Source organism: Physeter macrocephalus, chromosome 9 (assembly GCF_002837175.3).
Source record: "Physeter macrocephalus isolate SW-GA chromosome 9, ASM283717v5, whole genome shotgun sequence".
Classification (NCBI taxonomy): Eukaryota; Metazoa; Chordata; class Mammalia; order Artiodactyla; family Physeteridae; genus Physeter; species Physeter macrocephalus.
Genome location: NC_041222.1, coordinates 26193842 through 26213759, shown reverse-complemented (window position 1 = coordinate 26213759; position 19918 = coordinate 26193842). Strand labels below are relative to the sequence as shown.

General features: G+C 38.0%; 1 protein-coding gene across 4 annotated transcripts in view; it reads right to left on the bottom strand.

Annotated features, from left to right (window-relative positions):
- The window catches only part of XPA (XPA, DNA damage recognition and repair factor), a 36686-nt gene that overhangs the window by 1471 nt on the left and 15297 nt on the right, over nucleotides 1-19918 (bottom strand). For 2 of the 4 annotated variants that reach the window (XM_028493783.2, XM_024126156.3), the window contains exons 3-5: nucleotides 13976-14081; nucleotides 11272-11437; nucleotides 9261-9378 (exon numbers count right to left, since the gene is read on the bottom strand). In XM_028493783.2, the coding sequence (XP_028349584.1) occupies nucleotides 9261-9378; nucleotides 11272-11437; nucleotides 13976-14081 (390 nt within the window). Of the gene's footprint in view, nucleotides 1-730; nucleotides 933-5685; nucleotides 5929-9260; nucleotides 9379-11271; nucleotides 11438-13975; nucleotides 14082-19918 lie in introns of all 4 variants that reach the window. The other 2 variants (XR_003681199.2, XR_003681198.2) reach the window with 2 other exon arrangements.

Here is a 19918-nt window from a genome sequence, read left to right as displayed (position 1 = left end):
TTACACCTTAATTTTATAACAAGTCAAAACTGCTGAAACAGATTTGGCAAGCTTACTTTCTTATCTCACTCACTGGTTTGGCCTGTGAAATCATTCATGTGATTGTTGGAGTTAGTGTGAAACAGGAGATTAAGAATTGAGGTAATATGGACTAGAGGGACTGCAAAAAACCAGATTCAGAAGACAAGCGAAAGAACGGTTTGTTCGAGCAGCTGACTACGGAAAACAAGATGCCACAGCAGGAAAGGGCAATCAGCTGGGATGACTGAGGATAAGGAGCTTTTTTTTTTTTTTTTTTGTGGTACGCGGGCCTCTCAGTGCTGTGGTGTCTCCCGTTGCGGAGCACAGGCTCCGGACACGCAGGCTCAGCGGCCATGGCTCACGGGCCTAGCCGCTCCGTGACGTGGGATCTTCCTGGCCCAGGGCACGAACCCGTGTCCCCTGCATCGGCAGGCGGACTCTCAACCACTGCGCCACCAGGGAAGCCCAAGGAGCATTTTAAATTCCTTGTAAGTCAGGAGCTACTTCTCTAAGAGGCAAGTCAAACTTTGCTTGCAAGAAAACTAGAAAGCCAAGAACTTCGCCACTAGTTCATGGCTGACATTAGAAAAGCTGCTCGTGCAACTGACCTTATGTCAAATTCTTTATCCTATAAAATGAGAGCAATAGTTTAGGACATAAATTGCTAGTAATCATTGCAAAGTACAACATAAATAAAAGAATCACTTACTATTAAGACCTGGAAAGAACCATGGAGTTAACTTTGCAGGTAAGGAAATTGAGCAAAGATAGCATGGGAACCCAGGTCATTTATTCCAATGTTTAGAACTTTTCCCACTACATCACGTTAAAATGTCATTTTCACAAAGAAAAGTTATGTTGGATGCTCTGAAAAGCGACTAGGACATTCTGAAGTTCACACTGCATGTTACCTGAAGAAACCAAATGCTTTGTGTTAATCAGAAATTAACAAGCTAATATCTCAGTTTCTAGTTTAATGAATAAAAAGCAACACGAGTTGTTTTCATTTTTCTATTCTGACCAATGATCCATCAAGCCCTGCACTGTCTTTGACAGCATCACTACCTAAGGAAGGGTATGATCATTCTCTTTTATAATCTCAACCTTAAAAAGTCAAAGTACACCAAGTAATCACACACATTTTCTTTAATCCATTTTACTATGATAGGTACTATCAAAATACTACTTGAATCTTTGTATTTTCAGCCTTTATTTGTACCATGAGGATAAGCAAGCAAACAGGGCTATGTATCAGGCACTGTTCTAAGCACTTTATAAACATTTAATCCTCACAACACTTTGCAATAAGTACAACTATCAACCCAATTTTACAGATGAGAAAACTAAGGCTCAGAGAAGTTACATAAGCTGTGCCTATGATCAGGCAGAGGCACAGTCTAGCTCAGGCCATGTTCTTAACCACTAAGCTGTGATGCCTTTTCATACACCTCCAACATGAAAAGCACTTTATCTGAGACATTTTCAAGCTTCAGTGTATATACCTCTAGACAGCTTCCAAACTAGAGAGAAAATCATGTTCATCCAAACTCTAACCTTTATTCCTATATCCTCTCATATTCTGAAGAACCCTCATTTTTCTAGACATATCTGGAATGCCCTTTATCCTTTTATTTTTCTACCTTGGGATATTTTTAAAATAAAAAATAAATGATATGCTGACCAGAACTGCACAGATGCCTCATGGTTTCAGATAATGACAGGAAGATGTCTCCTGTCCAAGTTCCAATACCTACTTTTCAACTTTGTTCTGATGTAAGGAATCCTGACCACTTTCCGTTTACTACCCCACGAGGAAAATCTCTCAAAATCTGACTGCATCCCAGTCGCTAACCTAACTGCCCAATTTGTGCATTATGTGAACTTAGGGAGAGATAAGAAAATTATTTTCTTAACACTAAAAGAATACTTAACAAAAATCCAGCTTACTAGCCATAATTGTCACAACTGAACATAAGGTTTTATACTGACTTTATGGCTTTTCTTCCCATCCTTCAGCTAATCTATCAAGATCTATAATGACAATAAAGCTATATCTTTAGTATTTACTAGACATTCCTGTAAAAACTTGTGCTAGGAGGCACTAAAACAAAACAAAACTAGTAAGTCTGTCATTTTCTTGCCCTTCTTTCCCCACATGACCAATCTAGTCAAAGCCATGAGGTGGAGCAAGTAAAGTGGGCATGGGGGGGGCGGGGAGGAGGGAGCCCAAGATAGATAAGGAAGGTCTCCTAGAGAGGAGGCAGCAACAGTGAAGGGAAATTAGGTACATTCAGGGGCACTAATCAAATAACTATATATTATAAAGGATGATGGAAATCAGGTTTCTCACTGTCAAAGAAGGAAATTACAAATAAGGAAAGGAAGAAAACCAGAATAAACCCTAAAATTTTGGATTAGAAGTCGGTATATCAGTGTAAACTCAAGGTTTTAATTATATATTATAGATATACACGTGTTTTAAGCTAGAAAGAAGTGCTCAAAGAATGATGAAGACATGTCAAAAGGACACAAGACCTAGCTTGAAGATACTCCTATGGGCCCAAATCTGAAACAATTTGAGCACCAAAATAATTGAGGACAGAAATGAACCAAAAGCCACTGAGAAGAATAGGAATTAATGAATCCATACCAGTAACAAATGGGGCAATGATGCTATAGAATGCCGATTTCCAACTGGTTAAATGTGGAGTGAGCGCTGAAGGTAGAAAACAATTTTTGCAACCACCACACTAAATACTGATTCAGGCAAGAACCATCCACGGATGAATGCTAAATTTAGGGTGAAGTGTTGAGAAGCAGGACATTTACGTGGTCTTACAGGGTTTTTTCTGCTTATCAAAAATAAATATTAACATCACCATTGAGGGCAGATGGCTATCACATGCCTCCAGATGTGATGCCCTAGAAAAGTCACTTCATTTATGTTCTATCCAACCTGAAATGAATAACCCGAATCTAACCACCAGGAAACATCAGAAGAACCCCAAATGAAAAACATATTACTGCAAAAAAGGCAGGCAGGGGAAGAGAAAAGACTTCTTCAAAAATGCCAGTGTCATAAACGATAAAGGCTGTGGAAATATTCCAGAATAAAGTAGTTTAGGAAGACTTGGTACCTAAAGCCAATACCTGATCCTAGACTGGATTCTGTACTAGAATAAAAAACTACACAGGACATAATTGGGTCAACTAATGGAATACGGATGACAGATTAGATAAAAATATCAATACTATACTTTTGTAAGAGAATATTCCTATTCTTAGGAAATATACACGTAGTATTTAGGGGTAAAAAAGGGTGGCAATGTACACAACCTACTCTTAAATGGTTCAGAAAAAAACGTTGTGTGTAGAGAGAATGCAAATGGCATAAAGTGTTAATAGGTAAATCTGGGTGAAGAATCTGGGTGTCCCTTGTACCATTCTTATCCTTGCAATTTTATGTAAGTTTGAAATTATTTCCAAATAAAAACATTTTTAAAAGACAGTAGCTAGATTGAAGGGGCTTCCAATGGCCAAATTTGGGCATCAAAATGAATAATGACAGGAATGGACAGACTGTAACACTTACTTGAGAATAAGAATCCATGAATCCAACTAGAACTAAAAAAAAAAAAAGCTCTTCTTTCCAAAAGAAGCCAAATAGTAATTGTAGAAATAACAGAAAAAGAAAGTCACCATTTATATCCACCCTAATAATAATTGACTCAGGCAAGATTCAACCTGGGTACTAAAACCACTGAGTGAAACTTAAGGAATGAAATGTTCACATAGTGTCAGTCACCCATAGATTTCTTATTAATTACAAAGGGGAAAGGGTACCTTTACAATGGAGAAATCTGGCAGACACTGCCTTACCTAAGCGATACCATGTCTCTCCTGAGGTAACCGACCAGAATCTAATCGTGAGAAAACAAAGTGCTAATAAACCAAACGTTGGGACATTCTGCAAAACAGGTGGCCTGGATTCTTCAAAAATCACAATGTCATGAAAGAAAAAGGCTGAGGAACTAAAAGAGACTATGGATATGCATCATCCTTGACTGGCCCCCGGATCCAACAACTAAAAAGCTATAAAGGACATTGGAACAACTGGGGAAAGACAAATAATATAGATTATATACTAGGTAAAAGCATTATATTAATGTTAAGTTTATTGAGTGTGATTATTTTTTGGTTAGCAGAAACATGTCCTTATTAATAGTAGATAAATGCTTAAGTATTAGTACGAATCACAATGTCTGCAAGTAACTCTTAAATGGTTCAGCAAAATATGTGTATGTGAATGAGGGAGAAAAAAGCAAATGTGGCAAAATGTCAATATCTGGTGAAATAAAAAATTTGTTTACATAAGGATTAGATAGTTTTTCACATTACTTCATTTAAGCAACTTAAAACTTTGGAAAGTAGAGGTCAACTACCTACTGCTGAGAATGAGAAGAGGTGGGAAGATCAGAGACTTTAGAAGAGTGAGAAAAGGTCTGCTAGGCCTTGGGAAAACTAAGGAAACCTTGGGGGTGGAGCAGGGACATACCAAGCAGCCCTGAAAGCCTAACGGAGGCTGGAGAACAGAACAGCGGTTACCGCGTTCCAACCTCCTGGCCCCACTGGCCTAGGATTTCACAACACACAAAGCTGCAGATTGCTTCTCTGGGAAGGTTATAAAATTGTTCACGATAACCATCAGTCTTGCTACTGATTATCTTCAGGGACTGTTTCTATTTTTTACCCAAAGGAGCTTTCCCCTAAATCTTTGCTTCAATGAAAACTGTATTTTATACCACTCAAACTTATATTTTATCCAGCTTAATATCTTAATTTTACAAAAGAGGCAGCCTGTATTCAAAGAAGCCCAATGCTGTTTACCAGGTAAACTTATAAAAGAACTAGTGGAGAGAGACCAGATACTTCTAAATACCTGATGGGAGGGCAGGAAGTTTTGACATAGGGTGCCCAATGGTAACGAGAGGGAAAAAAAAAAATCACAAGGAAATAACAACAAAATAACATATGAAGCTTTGATCTTACTTTGTCCTCCAAAACTGAGGATAGGAAACTGTGTCCTTCAAACTCCCCTGAGAGAAGCCCAAAAATAGTCATAAATATAACCACAGGCCCAGAATGTAAAATGTTCACAAACTTAGAAGGAGCCCCCAAATGGGATTTTCTCATCCACCTCTTCTGGGGAAAAAAGTGCATACTAACAAACAATGCAGATTAATTGTTCCTTGTTTTTAGAAGGCTAACCTCTACCAGTATTAAGAGAAAGCTGAGTATAACTTTAAAGAAAAGCCTTACAGCCACCTTATCTGTGGAAAGGAGCCACGCAAACCCGAAATGTTCTGTGTATTTGCACCAATTCAAAGTTCCCATCCAATATCCAGGCCAACACATACTGCCTTTTAAAAAATCTAGTTAAACTAAGCACAGTGATGCCATCCTTTCTACTTCTGCCTTCTTGGATCTAAGAGATCTGTAACAATTTGAACTTGCCGACAAGGAAATTCTTTGTCTTTCACCTTGTCTAAATTTATATATACACCTTACAATATCTATAATTTTCTTCTCTAGTAAGATCAATTCTTTCTCAAACTGATGAAGTAGAAGATCATATTCTAAAAACAGGTAAATGTAATCTCTTACCTTTCCATAAAGAAGTAAACTTTGTGTCATCTTCTTTGTGGATCAAAATCAGAAGACCAAGAGGAACCAGGTTCCAATTTCTTTTGAACTAAAAAAACTTTTAGACTTGCTTTTATTCCTCTCTGTTCTGAGCCTTCTGAGCAAAGTGCGTAGTAAGCTCCTTGTTTCTAATTTCTACAGTGTCTACTCCACTCTCAGCCCTTTGTGGCCTAGTCAGGAGGACAGGAACATACCCACCAACCTCTAAAGTAAATCAACAAGAAGAAGCCATAATTAAAGAAGGCATGGCACTGACCTCTGCACATTAAACACCAGAAGACAATGGAGTAATGTTTATACAACTGAGAGAGAACTCAGGTTTTCATATGCAAGAGAAACTGAAAAACATTCTTAGATTCATAACAGGGTCTTAGAAAATAAACCATTCTTGTAACCACTTGGAAAATTTCCTCAAAAAACATGCTTCATCCAAACAAGAAATAAACTGAATTAAAGAAACCAGTCTTAAGAGGTCCAAGAAAAAATTTAGGGCAAATTCAGACTCTTCAAGGATGAGGAAAATCCACAGTAGTTTATCTGATAGATAATAGCAGCAATTTAACATAGCAAGAAAAACAGCCAATTATGTTTGAGTTTATACTTCTTTAAAAAAAAATACCCATGTGAACTGTGTAAATCTTAAAAGAAATGTTCTATTCATGCTAATATTTAAATAGATATGACTATCTTAATAGAATTGTTATAGAAAAAAAGCATAAAGAAATTAAACAGAGGCCATCATGTTATTGTTAGTCAAATTATAGAATTTAGTCCCCTTTAGATGACATCTTGACCAAACTACAGAAGTATTATAGTATCTAATAAAACTACAGATAGACCCTCTTTTTAAGATATTTCATCACTTTGAAGGTGTAAGTTTCTAATTCCTTTATCCATATATTATTACCTACAGCAAAATACCATCAGGAAAGTGGTTTGAGGAGGCAGCAGAAAGGGAAGAGCTGAGGTGATTCAGGGAGCTGGGGCTAACAAAAAATCGAGGCTGATATGTGATTAGTCTATCAATGTGCCCTCCTCTTTCACACCCTCTTAAGGTGCCTTCTGTTACCTGATCCCTCAAGGCTTTCCTTGATGTTGGAAGAGAAGAAGGGTCGGGGTAAAACATGGAAAAGATTAAAGAAAGGACCAAATTCAAAAGAAGTCTTTCCAAATCCTCTCAACTGGCCCTTGCAGGTATTCTGGAAGACTGTGGTACAGAAGTGGCTAATCTGGGGATGAATCTTCAATGCAATGCTCTTACATGGCATAGTTTGCTATAGGAAACCTCTCTACAAAGGCATAAAAATGTGCTTATTACCCTCTGATTCAGGAAATGATATGTTAAGTAACTATAATTTATATAAAGATGTATATAAGGATGTTTATCATGGGGTTGTCTGTCTTTGATAAATTTTTTTAATTAAACTTTGATTTTTATTCTTTAGTGTTAAGTTGATCAATTTTATATATCAAAATTTTCATCTGTAATCAAAATTAAGAAAGCTGAATTAGAAATTTGAAATATGCTCAACTATTATTCCCTTCCTGTAATTAAAGAATAAAGCAATCATCGACAAATATTTGAACATTTACACCCAAGTCCAAGGATATATAAGTGGATCTTTTACCTGCCTTCATTATATAATATCTACAGGGGAAAAAAATAAAACTTTTCTCTAAAGAGTATCCTTGTACAGCAACACATGCAGAACTACCATATTCTTTTTTTTTTTTTTTTTTTTTTTTTTTTGCGTTACACGGGCCTCTCACTGTTGTGGCCTCTCCCGTTGCAGAGCACAGGCTCCAGGCATGCAGGCTCAGTGGCCATGGCTCACGGGCCCAGCCGCTCCGCGGTATGTGGGATCTTCCCGGACCGGGGCACGAACCCGCGTCCCCGAACCCGCATCCCCTGCATCGGCAGGCGGACTCTCAACCACTGCGCCACCAGGGAAGCCCAGAACTGCCATATTCTTATAACAGGTACATAATATCCCATAGTAATACTACGATCTATGGGATGTCATTCTGCCCTAGTTCTCATCTAAGCAACTTATGTGTAATGTCTCACTGATTCCTTACTAAACTTTTATAAGGTGGGTGGTATTATCATCATTTTTATAGCTGAAGAAACAAATACAGAGAAGTTTTGATAAACTTCATAAATGTCCAACTGTGCTTCCATTTTTATAAAAAATTTTTAAGGGCCTATGCATAGAAAAGAACTGGAAAAATAGACATTAAACTGTTACTGATGATTGTCTCTGGGTAGTATAATTATGGGATAGAAGTTCTTTATAGTTTTCTAACTTCTCTGCACTGCACATGAATTACTCTTGTACTGAAAAGGGGGAAAGAATTCCCTCACAATAAGAAGGAACAAGGTAGGCTTACATTCAATTTTTTTTTTCTCTTTTGTTTTTAAGACATCTGAACTATCTTCATTCACCCTCCAAAACCTCTTCTAAATCCTAAACACATAAGCAAAATTACTTATTATGGCTACAATACTCATTTTAAATGGATCAATTTAGTATATGTATAACCCTGTATATACAGAGAATACATGTTATCTACATACACTTGACACCACACTGACACTCTACTGTATGAAGAACATTTATGCCTACTTTTTAAGATTCTCTGTAGGGAATTTGTGATACAGCCAACAAGTGCCCTTTGTGCTCCTATAACACCCTACGTTCATCACTGTCACAGTACGTACCACACTCGATTATGACTAAGTTTACCAGTCTTTCTCTTCTGACAAAATGTTGATGCCAGCATTTGTGTTAGCACAGAGCCTGGAACACAGCTGTCACTTAGCAATTGTTGGGTACACTGATTACAGATGGATGGACAGACTTCTGCACATACATGGATGGATGCATGGACAAATAAATACAGAGATAGATGGAAAAAAGAATGGATAGTCACGTGGATAGACAGATGTATGGACAGAGGAATGAATGTACTAATGCAGACTTTCGGTCATGAAATCCTGGCTGCAGTCCCAACTCTCTAGCACCTATGTAACAAGTCACTCTACCTTTCCAGGTCTTTTATTCATATATAAAAGTCATTAGACTATCTGACATTAGAAGGTTCCTTCTAGCTGCTAAATTAGATCACTGAGACTTAGGCATTATTTTTTCATTTTAAGCAATCAGAGAGGTTTGCTGGTGGAAAACTTCACTTTTGATAACCGTGTGGGTCACATTTAAGATTGCAATGAGGCCAAACCCTTAACCAGGGGTACATTCCTGACCCTACCGCCGTTCCTATACAAAAACATGACTCTCTTGAAGACGAGGGCTTACATGCTTTTTTAGAATTGCAGTGAGGTTTGGACTGAGAGTCTCAAACACCAACTTACTGAGGGCAAACTTTAAGTCTTTTGTTCTTCAATTTATGAAAAAAAAACCCAAAAATTTCCAATCCAACGGTGACGTTGTATCTTTAAAGTGGAAGAACTTAGCTAAAGGCTCTTTGCAAAGCAGTAGAGCACAGTCCTTCATGATACAAATGTAGCCAATTACCTTTTACTTTTTTATCAAACTTCTTCTGTTTCATTTTTTCTCGGTTTTTCTGTTGAACTTCCTTCGCTTCTTCTAATGCTTCCTGACTACCCCAAACTTCAAGAGACCTCTTCACAATCTGAAATACAGAATCCATAAATTAGTTGTGATTCATTGTTGTAAAATAGTTATAATTCTTAAATCCATAGGTGCCAAAGAGTGATCTAACTTAAGTGCAATTTGTAAGTATTTATTTGAAATTTACAAGTTTTTAAATATTGATAAGAAACAACTCTAATACTATCTCTACCTAAACCTATGAAACCCTCAGTGAATGCATGATGAATTAGATTATGTATCTGCAAAGCACAATAAAACCAGGTGTGCCTGTGTAAATAGAAAAGCTGTCCTCTGACTGCAATCACTTCTCTGCTTTGTTTTCATGTGAATCAAGAGAACTACATGTAGTCAGTGTGTTTGATCAAGTTTTGGCAGGATCACCAAAAAAAAATCTGCTGAGCAATTAGCCGTATCAGATCTAAATATGAGGTCATCTCCAGAAATCTCCCATCACAGGAAATCAATCACTACTACTCTCTTCTCCTGAATCAATAAGTTTCCATCCACGTGACTAATTTCTGATCTTCAAAATATGAATTTTCTTTAAAAACTTTGGTAGCTGAATGACCTAACAAGTCTTTATTCTACTTTAAAAACCTTGGAATATATATATATGTACTCTTTACAATATATATATATACTCTTTATAATATTTATTTACATTTAGGGAAATAATATACACACTGAGAATTATGCTCAGGATATCTCTCACAGTATGTTACAGGGACCAAAATATCAATCGATAAAGCCAAACTGAAATTTCTTAACATAAAGTAATATACTGTTATTTCATAAATTCTAAAACATCACATTTTCCACAATTTAACATCCCTGAAAATGCTGCATCACTAATGTAACTTAATGGTACTTTAACAACTCTGAGTCAAGAAGTGGTTCAGAAGAATTGGACTCTGAATGTAAGGAAGTTTAGGAATACCTTAATAAATCTGTGGTACTTGCATTTTCCTTTTTATGTACACACAAGCATGATTTATAGCAAAAAAAAAAACCTACAGTAAGTCTAATGGCACTATTTCAATAAAATAAAAGCACCAAGTGATAAGGCAGCACTGGGTCAGTTTAATTAGCAGTATTTTTTCATGTTTAATAGTACATAAAATTATGGTGAATCTTTTAGTCAACAGTGTATTATGTTCAGTGAAAATTCAGTATATGTCTGCTTTTACAATGTGATTTCTTTATTAGAAGATACTAGGATCTTCTAGTATATTCCAATCAAACTGCGCTCTAAAGCAATGCCTCCCAATTATTTTTTATATAATGGCACAAAAAAAGAATAATTTGATATTTGCATCATTCTTGGGTAGATACAGGAAGAGTTAGATTCTGGGCATTTGTGAAATTCCCAAATTTTTTTTAATGATTTTATTTGGGCGGTAGGTGGGCAAGGGAAACATGGGCTGACTCCTATTTCAAGCATTTTTGTTTCCAAATTGTACTCCTAACATCACCCAATAGTAATATATTTGCTTCAAAGTGCCACATCAAAAAGCAAAATAAGTAAACATGTTATTAAATGTCATTATGTATGACTATGACTCATGTAAAACAATAAAATGAAAAGGATCTTTTTAACTTTCTGTAAGTAAAAACTAATTATAACTAGTTCATTGTTAAAACTTCACCCGACCCAGGGTTTTAAATGACTGAATATAGGGCTTCCTTGGTGGCGCAGTGGTTGAGAGTCCGCCTGCCGATGCAGGGGACGCGGGTTCGTGCCCCGGTCCGGGAAGATCCCATATGCCGCGGAGCGGCTGGGCCCGTGAGCCATGGCCGCTGAGCCTGTGTGTCCGGAGCCTGTGCTCCGAAAGGAAGAGGCCACAACAGTGAGAGGCCCGCAAACCACAAAAAAAAACAAAACAAAAATGACTGAATATAACTTATTAGAGACCTGTAATTTTAAGTAGAGTTTCATATCACCCCATTGTGCATGATGAGGATTCTTCTTCACAATAAATTTAAGAGCTGGTTCTCTTTTTTCTAAATCACAATCTTTCAGAAGGTATTCTTGTTTTGCTTCTGTTTTAGTTATAAGCTTGTGTTTATCATCAGCATCTCTGAAAACAGATTAAGTCCATTATATAAAGTAGTTGTTTTAAATAAATTAGATTTTCTAACAGTCCCAAAACCTAGGGGCATACATGCCAAAAGAAACATATAAAAGATTTTTTCCTGAAACTCTCACGGTCAAATTAGCAACATAAGAATTCCAACAGAAAAATACTTTCTTTTACTAATTCTGAGAAGCTATTTATATTAGCAGCAGATCCATGTTATTTAACATGTTAAGAATTTCTTTTTACTAAGTCCCTCTTTTCCACAAAGTATTTGAAATAACTTACATGAACACAGCAAATATAAATGAGAACTAAGACTCAATAATGAGTAAGAAAATATAAGGCTTAAAGTCAGGACAGGCAGGATATAAGGAATATAAACATGCAAGGTCCAAATACACCAAGCACAGCTGAGTTTCCAGTTGGCTCTGAGCTTTGTCAAAGCCCACGTAAAAATGGAGACACAGTCAATTACATAGCTCTTCTCCTTCATTTGTTCTCCAACTACATGCTAGGTATTGTTCAAGGTACTAGGAATACAGCAAAGAATAAAACAAAGTCTTGTTTTCAGGAAGCTTACATTCTAGTTAGAAGACAGTCAATAAGCAAACATGATGATTGATAAAAGTCCTATAAAGGAATACAAAGCATGGTAAAGGAACAGAAATTTTCAGAGAGATTGGGAAATCAGAGAATGCCACTGATGAGGAAACATTTGAGCAGGGCCCTTTAGAAGTCAGAAAACATTCTGAATAGCTAGAGAAATAACATTCATAGCAGAAAGAAGAGAAAGTGCAAAGACTCTAGGACAGGAGTGTGCTTTGCAAATGGAGTTCACAACAAGCGGGCCAGTGTGACCAGAATGCTTAAAGTAGGTGATGGTGAGGAGTGATGGAAAATAAAGTCAGAGACAGGCAGGGGTCTTGTAAGAAACGGTGAAGACAATTTTATTCTAAATGGATTAGAAATCATTAAAGAGTTTTGAGTAAAACGCTATATGGAGAAGCAGACTAACGGTGCAAAAGTGGGGGAAGAGGCCAGTTACAAGACTACTACTGCAGTGATCCAGGCAAGAGCTGATAGGGGCCCAGTCTAAGGCAGTAATAGTACAGAGGATGAGAAATGGATGGATTCAGGATATGGTTTAAATATAGACCCAAATGGATTTGGAATTAAACATGGGATAGAGAAACAGCCAGTGAATGAAGTTGGCCTTTACTGAAATGGTGAACACTTAGGAGGAGGTAGGTATAGGACAGGCAGTGGGGGGAGGGGGGGAGGAGTTATAATTGGGAATAACTTTAAGAAGACTAAATAATTTGGAAGTATACACCAAAGGAGGGGACAGGTAAACTACATTGTACTAATCTATAATCGTCAAAGATGTTGGAAAAAACAAATACAATGGAGGGCTGTATTCCTAATTATGTTTACATTTTAAAAGTACATTTCCAGACTACTACATAACTTTCTTTAAATTGATAATTAGTTGCTTCCATTTTCTCATGGAAGTAAGGTTATATGTGGTAATTTAATTCCCGAAAACTATCTGTACTTTAAGGAGAGTGATTAACAATGTGGACCTGAAACTACTGTGTGCATTAATGACACTGTTACATCACTGGGAATAGAGTTTATAATTCCAGTGGGTATCAGAACATTTCCCATCACAGATCTAATCATGAGACCAGAAACATCTCCCATTCTATCTTCTAAGGATCTACTTAGCAACAAGTCAGTGGTGATGGCTCTAGATGTCTGCAGCAGGGACTCTGAAAAGGCAGGTCCACCAGGCGTGTGAGCAGTTGATCTGGGACTGTACATACAAGAAGTGGGGACAGGCAACAGATAAGAGGGCTAAGTAAGAATCCAAGGTGGGATCTGTTGGTGTGAAAGACACCAACACAGGACTTCGCTGAGGTAAGCAGTAGGGATAGGAGAAACAAGTGGAGTGAGTAATATTCTGTGGTGATACAAAAACAGATAAAGGCTAGGAGAAGAAAAAGAATGACAGAAGAATGTGATTTTTCCTCATCTAATCTCTTCCCTGCCAATTCAGGAGAGTAGAAAATGAATGGAAAGAGGTGTTCTGAGTACCAGAAGAGTAGCTGGAGGTGTTATACTTCCCTCCTCTCATTGAAGGTGCCAGTCCTCTGACCAAGGTATCAACACACACTAGTCAAAGTAAGAAAGAAACAAAGGGATCCTTAGGGGCTCGGGGGAGAGAAGGGTTAGGAACCTGCTACTGAGAGATGGTTAACGCCCCCCCAACCCCCCAGCAGAAAGGAAAAGGACATATCTATGGAAGAACCAGGGACATCCTTCATATTTATGTGGCATAACGTTGATAAACACAGTCTTCCTGTAATTCTTTAGCAAAATGGAAAACAGAAATTTTAGGAAACTCCCAAAACAGGAAACATATTTATGAAGAAGAAAATTAAATCTAAATGGATCTAATTATTGTTTTGCCCTAAACCTACAAGCAAACATTAAATTTTAGTAATTTAGAACATGCTCTGAAATAAAAATAAGTACCTGCAGTTATCACAAGTTGCCAAATCAAAGTGGTTCATTAGGTAAGAATCCATAAATTCTTTACCACATTCTTCACATATAACATAATCAAATTCCATTACAGGTCCTAAAGAAAGGAAGATTAATTCTATAAGTTGCCTTTTTTGGTGATTAGAATAGAGCTTCCTCTATTTTATTAGCTTAACAGCATGTATTTTATGCCTGATACAAACATATTTACGTAAAAGACAACATAAAACCTTGATTAAGTAATCTTACATTTATCTAAAATAATTTTTTTAAGGAAAAAAGAAAAGAAAAAGGAAATAACATAAAGGAAAAAATTATGGACTCACCCAGTATTTCTGAACTCAAACAACATGTAAGGTACTTGTATTACTTTTGTATTGCTGGTATAACAAATTACCACAAATTTAGTGGCTAAAATAACACAAATTTATTTTCTCACAGATCTGTAGTTTATATGTCTGACACAGGTCTCAGTGGGCTAAAGTCAAGGTGATGGCAGGGTTGTACTCATTTCTGGAATTTTGAGGGACAACCTATTACCAGCCATTTCCAGCTTCTAGAGGCCACCTGCATTCCTTGACTCATGATTCCCTTTCTCCAGGGATGTAAGCTGGAGCCAGCAACTGCAGCTTCTTACATCACTATGGCTTCTTCCATAATCACACCTACCCCTGACTCTCTCCTGCCTCTCTTCTACTCTTAAGGATCCTTGTGATTACACTGGGCCCAGCTGGATAACCCATAATAATCTCCCCATCTCAAGGTCTTTAACCTGAATCATATCTGCAAAGTCCCTTTGGCTCTGTAAGGTAATTAATTCATAGGTTCCGGGATGGTTAGGATGTGGACATCTTTGGGGGCCATTACTTGGCCTACCACAGTACTATTGAGAGTACGAAGATTAGTCTCAAGGCAGGAGGGAGGTGGGGGAGTTGCTTACAGATAAGGGAGATGGGCACTAACATATAACACAGAATTCACTTTCAAATGGGAAACTTTTTCTCTCCCTCCCCCACCACCAACAGAGTAAATAGCTTCCCCTTCATCTGTCTCAACCACTAGATTGGAAATCTCTTGAAGGCAGAGACTGTATTTAGCTAAATATCCTCAATACCCAGCACAGAAACTACTCTAGGTAGAGTAAGGCCGGATTCTTTTTTTTTTTTTTAAAGATTTCAAATACCTAGCTAAGGATCTCTATCCTACAGAATTTTTTTTTTTCCAGCAAGTCTGAAAGTTTTACTCCTAAGTCTTTAGGATGATTGCTACTGCCAAGCCCCAACTCTGAAAACTGCCACAAGTCCCAGCAGGAAGAAAAATGGAGTTGCCATTTGTTCATGATTTGTTCAACGTATTCCTATCACTGCCTTCCCTTACCTACTTCCAACACAAGAAGGTCAGTCAGTATTCTAGCACTCCTCAATCTCACTAATCTCCAAACTCTAACAAAAAAATCACTCTTCTTTCTAAAATATTACAGGGGCATAGCTATGGACAAAAGGAAAATCTGAAAATATAGTCAAAGTGGTATCTTCAAAAAACTGGTTACTGGAATTTGTTTGGATAGAGAGAAATTACAGTCAGAAATACCAATTAGGAGGCTACTGCACAGTATTATTAATCAAAAGCCATAAAATGTGCATACATTTTCCTAATTTTTAAAAATGCCTTATAATGGAAATTTTTAAATATACGTAAGGATGATTTTTCAACTCCATCACTCCCTTTACATTTACCATTCGGAAATTGCCGGTCTACTGTAATCAAGAGCCTTCCCCTCCCCCATTCAGTCATTCATTCACTAACACATTTATTATCCATATAGACTCATGGATTCCTATTATTTCAATGGTGGCCTTCATTACTTTAGCGTTCAAATTGTCTGAAATTTGGCCAGTGGAAGCCCCTTCAAACTGACACTTATGCCTCTGTAACATGCTTCTATCACTTTCTGAACACTTACACATTTTCTGGCATTACAAAATGTCCCAAGCTCATCTTGTAGCCATCCTGCCCCAACCCTGGAATCAGCTATTTCTCTGAAGGGCCCTGGTTTCTTTTAGTGGAGAACAGTATCAGCATCCAAGATCTGGACACCAGCTGTGCTCACTGCTACTGGGCTACTACCTCTGCTTCATGGCCATTTCTGTGAACAGGGCTAGAAAATATACGTATATATAGACACACACACAAAAATTCATACATGTACTGTACACTTTTTTTGTTGAGATATAACTGACATACAATTATATTATATTATTAGTGTACGAGTCAACAACTGTATATATTACATAATGATCACCACAATAAGTCTAGTTAACATTCGTCACCATACGATTACATTTCTTATCATAAGAATTTTTTTTTTTTTTCTTGCGGTACGCGGGCCTCTCACTGTTGTGGCCTCTCCCGTAGCAGAGCGCAGGCTCAGGATGCACAGGCCCAGCCGCTCTGCGGCATGTGGGATCTTCCCGGACTGGGGCACGAACTCGTGTCCCCTGCATCGGCAGGCGGACTCTCAACCACTGCGCCACCAAGGAAGACCCATCATAAGAATTTTTTTTTTTTTTTTTTTTGCGGTACGCGGGCCTCTCACTGTTGTGGCCTCTCCCTTTGCAGAGCACAGGCTCCGGATGCGCAGGCTCAGTGGCCATGGCTCACAGACCCAGCCGCTCCGCGGCATGTGGGATCTTCCCAGACCGGGGCACGAACCCATATCCCCTGCATCGGCAGGCGGACTCTCAACCACTGCGCCACCAGGGAAGCCCTATCATAAGAATTTTTAAGATCTAGTCTCTTAGCAACTTTCAAATATGTAATACAGTATACTGTAACCATGCTGTACATTACTTTCCCATGACTAACTGAAAGTTTGTACCTTTTGACCCACTTCAAACATTTCACCTACCTCCCTCCTCCCCCCTCTGGCAATCATCAATCTGTTCTCTGTATCTATGAGTCTGGGGGGGATGTTTGTTTTTAGATTCCACATATAAGTGAGATCATATGGTATTTAACTTTCTCTGACTTACTTCACTTAGCATAATGCCCTCAAGGTCCATCCATGTTGTCACAAATGGCAAGATTTCATCCTTTATTATGGCTGAGTAATATTCCACCGTATGTATATATACACACATACACACCACACTTTCTTTATCCATTCATCCATCGATGGACACTTAGATTGTTTCCATATCTAGTTATTGTAAATAATGCTGCAATGAACATGGGGGTGCATGTATATTTTCGAATTACTGTTTACATTTTCTTTGGATAAATACCCAGAAGTGGGATTGCTGGATTATATGGTAGTTCTAATTTTTTGAGGCACTTGCATACTGTTTTCCATAGTAGTTGCACTGATTTACCTTTACAAGGGTTCCTTTTATCCACATGCTCACCAACACTTATTTTTTGTCTCTTTGATAACCACCATTCTAACAGGTGTGAGGCAATAGCTCACTGTGGTGTGATTTGCATTTCCCTGATGATTAGTGATGTTGAGCATCTTTCCATGTACATACTGGCCGTCTGTATGTCTTCTTTGGAAAAATGTCTCTTCAGATCTTCTGCCCATTTTTTAATCGGATTGTTTGGTTTTTTGCTATTGAGTTGTAGGAGTTCTTTATATATTTTGGATACTAACCCCTCATCAGATGTATGATTTGCAAATATTTTCCCCCATTCAGTTGGTGGCCTTTTCAAAGGTTTGCTTTGCTGTGCAGAAGCTTTTTAGTTTGATGTAGTCCCACTTGTTTAATAGTTTTGCTTTTGTTGCCTCTGCTTTTGGTGTCATATCCAAAAATATCATTGCCAAGAACAATGTCAAGGAGCTTTTCATCTATTTTCTTTTTTGTTTTTTATTTATTTGGTTGCATTGGGTCTTAGTTGCAGCTTGCAGGCTCCTTAGTTACGACTCCAAGCTCCTTAGTTGTGGCATGCAAACTCTTAGTTGTGGCATGCATGTGGGATCTAGTTCCCAGACCAGGGTTCAAACCTGGGCCCCCTGCATTGGGAGCACAGAGTCTTAACCACTGTGCCACTGGGGAAGTCCCCATTTGTTTTCTTCTAAGATTATTATGGTTTGTCTTACACTTAAATCTTTAATCCATTTTGAATTATTCTGTGTGTATGATGTAAGACAGTGGCCCAGTTTCAATCTTTTGCATGTGACTGTCCAGTTTTCCCAACACCTTTTATTGAAAAAACTGTCCTTTCCCCTTGTATATTCTTGGCTCCTCTGTCATAAATTAACTGACCATATGTGTAGGTATATTTCTGGGCTCTCTTTTCTGTTCCATTCATCTATGTGTCTGTTTTTATGCCAATACCATACTGTTTTCATTACAATGGCTTTGAAGTATAATTTGAAATCAGGGAGCATGAGGTCTCCAGCTCTACTCTTTTTTCTCAAGACTGCTCTGGCCATTCAGGGTTTTTCATGGTTCCATGTGAATTTTACGATTGTTTGTTCTATTTCTGTGGGAAATTGCCATTGGAATTTTGATAGGGACTGCACTGATTCTATAGATTGCTTTAGGTACTATGGACATTTTGAGAATATTAGTTCTTCCATCCCAGGAGCACAGAATGTCTTTCTATTTATTTGTGTCTTCTTCCATTTCTTTCATCCATGTCTTATAGTTTTCAGTGTACACGTATTTCACCTCCTTGGTAAAATTTATTCCTAGGTATTTTATTCTTTCTGATAAATGGGCAACTGTAAATGGGACTGTTTTCTTAGTTTCTCTTTGTGATAGTTCATTAGTAGTGTACAAAAATGCAACAGATTTCTATATATTGATTGTTTCCTGCAACTTAGCTGAATTCATTTTTTACTTTACATGTAAACTTCTACATGCATACACATATACATGTTTTAGAAATCATGAGTTCACACTGATACTGGAAATTTTAATCCATCCCCACAGGGTTCTTTCTTGCCTTCTCCCATTCCATACTTGTATGTCCTTTCATCTACAATGAGAACCTTGGCTCCCAACAACATGAAGAAATACATTCATCTGCTTGAGTCAACAATACATCTAAACTAGTTTCAAAATTTCTTCACTCGGGCTTCCCTGGTGGCGCAGTGGTTGAGAGTCCGCCTGCCAATGCAGGGGACACGGGTTCGTGCCCTGGTCTGGGAAGATCCCACATGCCATTGAGCGGCTAGGCCTGTGAGCCATGGCTGCTGAGCCTGCGTGTCCGGAGCCTGTGCTCCACAACGGGAGAGGCCACAACAGTGAGAGGCCCGTGTACCGCAAAAAAAAAAAAAAAAAAAAAAAAATTTCTTCACTCATACCACTCTATAAAATGAGTTCAGGAATTTTTTGGTTTTCCCCTTACCCCACCCACCTCAAATTGAGGATATACTGTCAAATACTGTCCTCATAAATCATTTGGACTAGCTCTTTCTGTCCTCCCTCTCTTCAACATGATGTTATTTCATTTGGAAAAATACGTCCATTTGTTTATTTGCTTTTAGGTTTACTCCTTCTATCAATGTTAATTTAACTTTTTTTTAACTACGTAAACTTTAGCAGAAATATACATACTTTTGGGTCAGTTACCCTACTGCTATGAATCAGAGAACTGGACAAAAGTTTACCTCCAAATATACTCATTGCAGTAATAATTATTAGAATAGAGAAAAGAAATAAAAGAGCTGCATTTAAATGAATCATGGTGCAGCCATCAAATGGAGTATTATGTAGCCATTAAAAAGAAAGTTCTGAAAGAATATTTAAGAAATGGGGAGGGACTTCCCTGGTGGCGCAGTGGTTGAGAGTCCGCCTGCCAATGCAGGAGACACGGGTTCATTCCCCGGTCCGGGAGGATCCCACATGCCACGGAGCGGCTACGCCCGTGAGCCATGGCCTCTGAGCCTGTGCATCCGGAGCCTGTGCTCCACAATGGGAGAGGCCACAA